Source organism: Austrofundulus limnaeus, unplaced genomic scaffold, assembly GCF_001266775.1.
Source record: "Austrofundulus limnaeus strain Quisiro unplaced genomic scaffold, Austrofundulus_limnaeus-1.0 Scaffold825, whole genome shotgun sequence".
NCBI classification, from domain to species: Eukaryota; Metazoa; Chordata; class Actinopteri; order Cyprinodontiformes; family Rivulidae; genus Austrofundulus; species Austrofundulus limnaeus.
This window is the reverse complement of record NW_013953227.1, coordinates 138926-140468: the sequence shown is the minus strand read 5'-3', so window position 1 is coordinate 140468 and position 1543 is coordinate 138926. Positions and strand designations below refer to the sequence as shown.

At 42.1% G+C, this 1543-nt stretch overlaps 1 protein-coding gene across 2 annotated transcripts in view; it reads left to right on the top strand.

Annotated features, from left to right (window-relative positions):
- upf2 (UPF2 regulator of nonsense mediated mRNA decay) overlaps positions 1 to 1543 on the top strand; it is a gene marked incomplete at its 5' end in the record, with an annotated part of 24653 nt that overhangs the window by 17295 nt on the left and 5815 nt on the right. For both annotated transcript variants that reach the window (XM_014028870.1, XM_014028869.1), the window contains 1 exon segment: positions 355 to 528. In XM_014028870.1, coding sequence (XP_013884324.1) covers positions 355 to 528 — 174 coding nt within the window.

The following is a 1543-nucleotide window of genomic DNA, read 5'->3' as shown; positions in this document are numbered from 1 at the left end:
TTAGCATTGGAGAGACGAGTGACTAGCATAGATAAGCTGGTGTTAGCATTGGAGAGACGAGTGACTAGCATAGATAAGCTGGTGTTAGCATTGGAGAGACGAGTGACTAGCATAGATAAGCTGGTGTTAGCATTGGAGAGGCTAGTGACTAGCATAGATAAGCTGTGGCCTATGCTAGTCAGCGGTGTCGGCCTATCATTAATCAGAGAAAAGCTGGTTTAGGAATAGATATAGCCTCCTTCTACAAGGATGTAGGAACCACTGGTTGCACAATAGTCTTAATTTTGTCCCTCATGCAGCTCCATAGGATAAAACCTGTAAGGTCTTCCCTGACTCGTGTGTTTGTCTCTGCAGCAGCGGAGCGGCGAGGCAGTGAAGGTGCACCAGCTGGACGTGGCCATYCCCCTGCAGCTCAAGAGTCAGCTGAAGAAGGGCGGGTCCGGACAGCAGTGCGCAGTGGAGGGGGACTCTGACAACTCCAACACCATGCAGTTCGTCATGCTGACACGCAAAGGCAACAAGCAGCAGGTCAGCAGCTGAACCGCACAACAAAACATGGTTCAGTTTAAAGTTCTGCAGGACCAGGAGGCGCAGGGTTTTTACATTAATGTTGTTTTTAAACGGAGATTATTTATTTTTCTTTATTTAGTAACGCCTCAGCTAACAGTGACGTGAGTCCAGTAAAAGAACGTGGAAATGTAGTTTTTTCTTCACCTCCTGCAGGATTTAAACCTTTTAATGAGTCGTTGAGCTGCTGCAGATGGAGAGTTTGGGTCAGCTGGTCCATCAGGAGAGCTGGGAGTTGTGGAGATAAATACTCCTCTATRGTTCAGAACTGATTATTTCTTATATTTTTAAACTCCAGCAAATCTGGGTTTACTTTATTTAAAAAAAAAAAAGAAATGTAAGTTTTTCTTCCAGAAGTCTGAAACAACTTATAAAACTGCAGCTTCACAGATAAAATCCTCSATATGAAGCCTGGTAAAGTTGACTTCTTATCTTTTGTTATATACGTAWATATCTTCTGTATGTTTTGGTCTGAATGCATCAAGTTTCAGTTTTTGTTTCCATTTAATCTCAAAACATCCCAAATGAACAGAAACGGGTCAGATACTAGCAGGAAACACATATAAGTTAACGTCTGTAGAAGATCAAAWGTTGCTTTTAAGGAACATTTCCAGCGTAGGAAATTATAAAACAAGCAGAGAAATATAAATAATACAAGCAGCAGATTAAAGACGAGGATAAATTTAATGAAAGTAAAGCCTGGTTTAGTTAGGTTAAAAGTTTTCAAATATACATTAAATGTGAGCGAGGTCCACAGCGGTGGTGCAACGTGTGGTTTGAGGGCAGAAACGGGCTCTTTTACTGTAAGGCGTGTCGTGTTTATTTCTGCCAGGACTCCAGTGAAAATATCAGAAAATACAGAGCATCTTTTGTTGTGAGGCGTGTGGCTAGAAGAGAAGTTTCCCTCTGTAAACACACTGACATTACTGCAGTGTGTGTGTGTGTGTGTGTGTGTGTGTGTGTGTGTGTGTGTGTG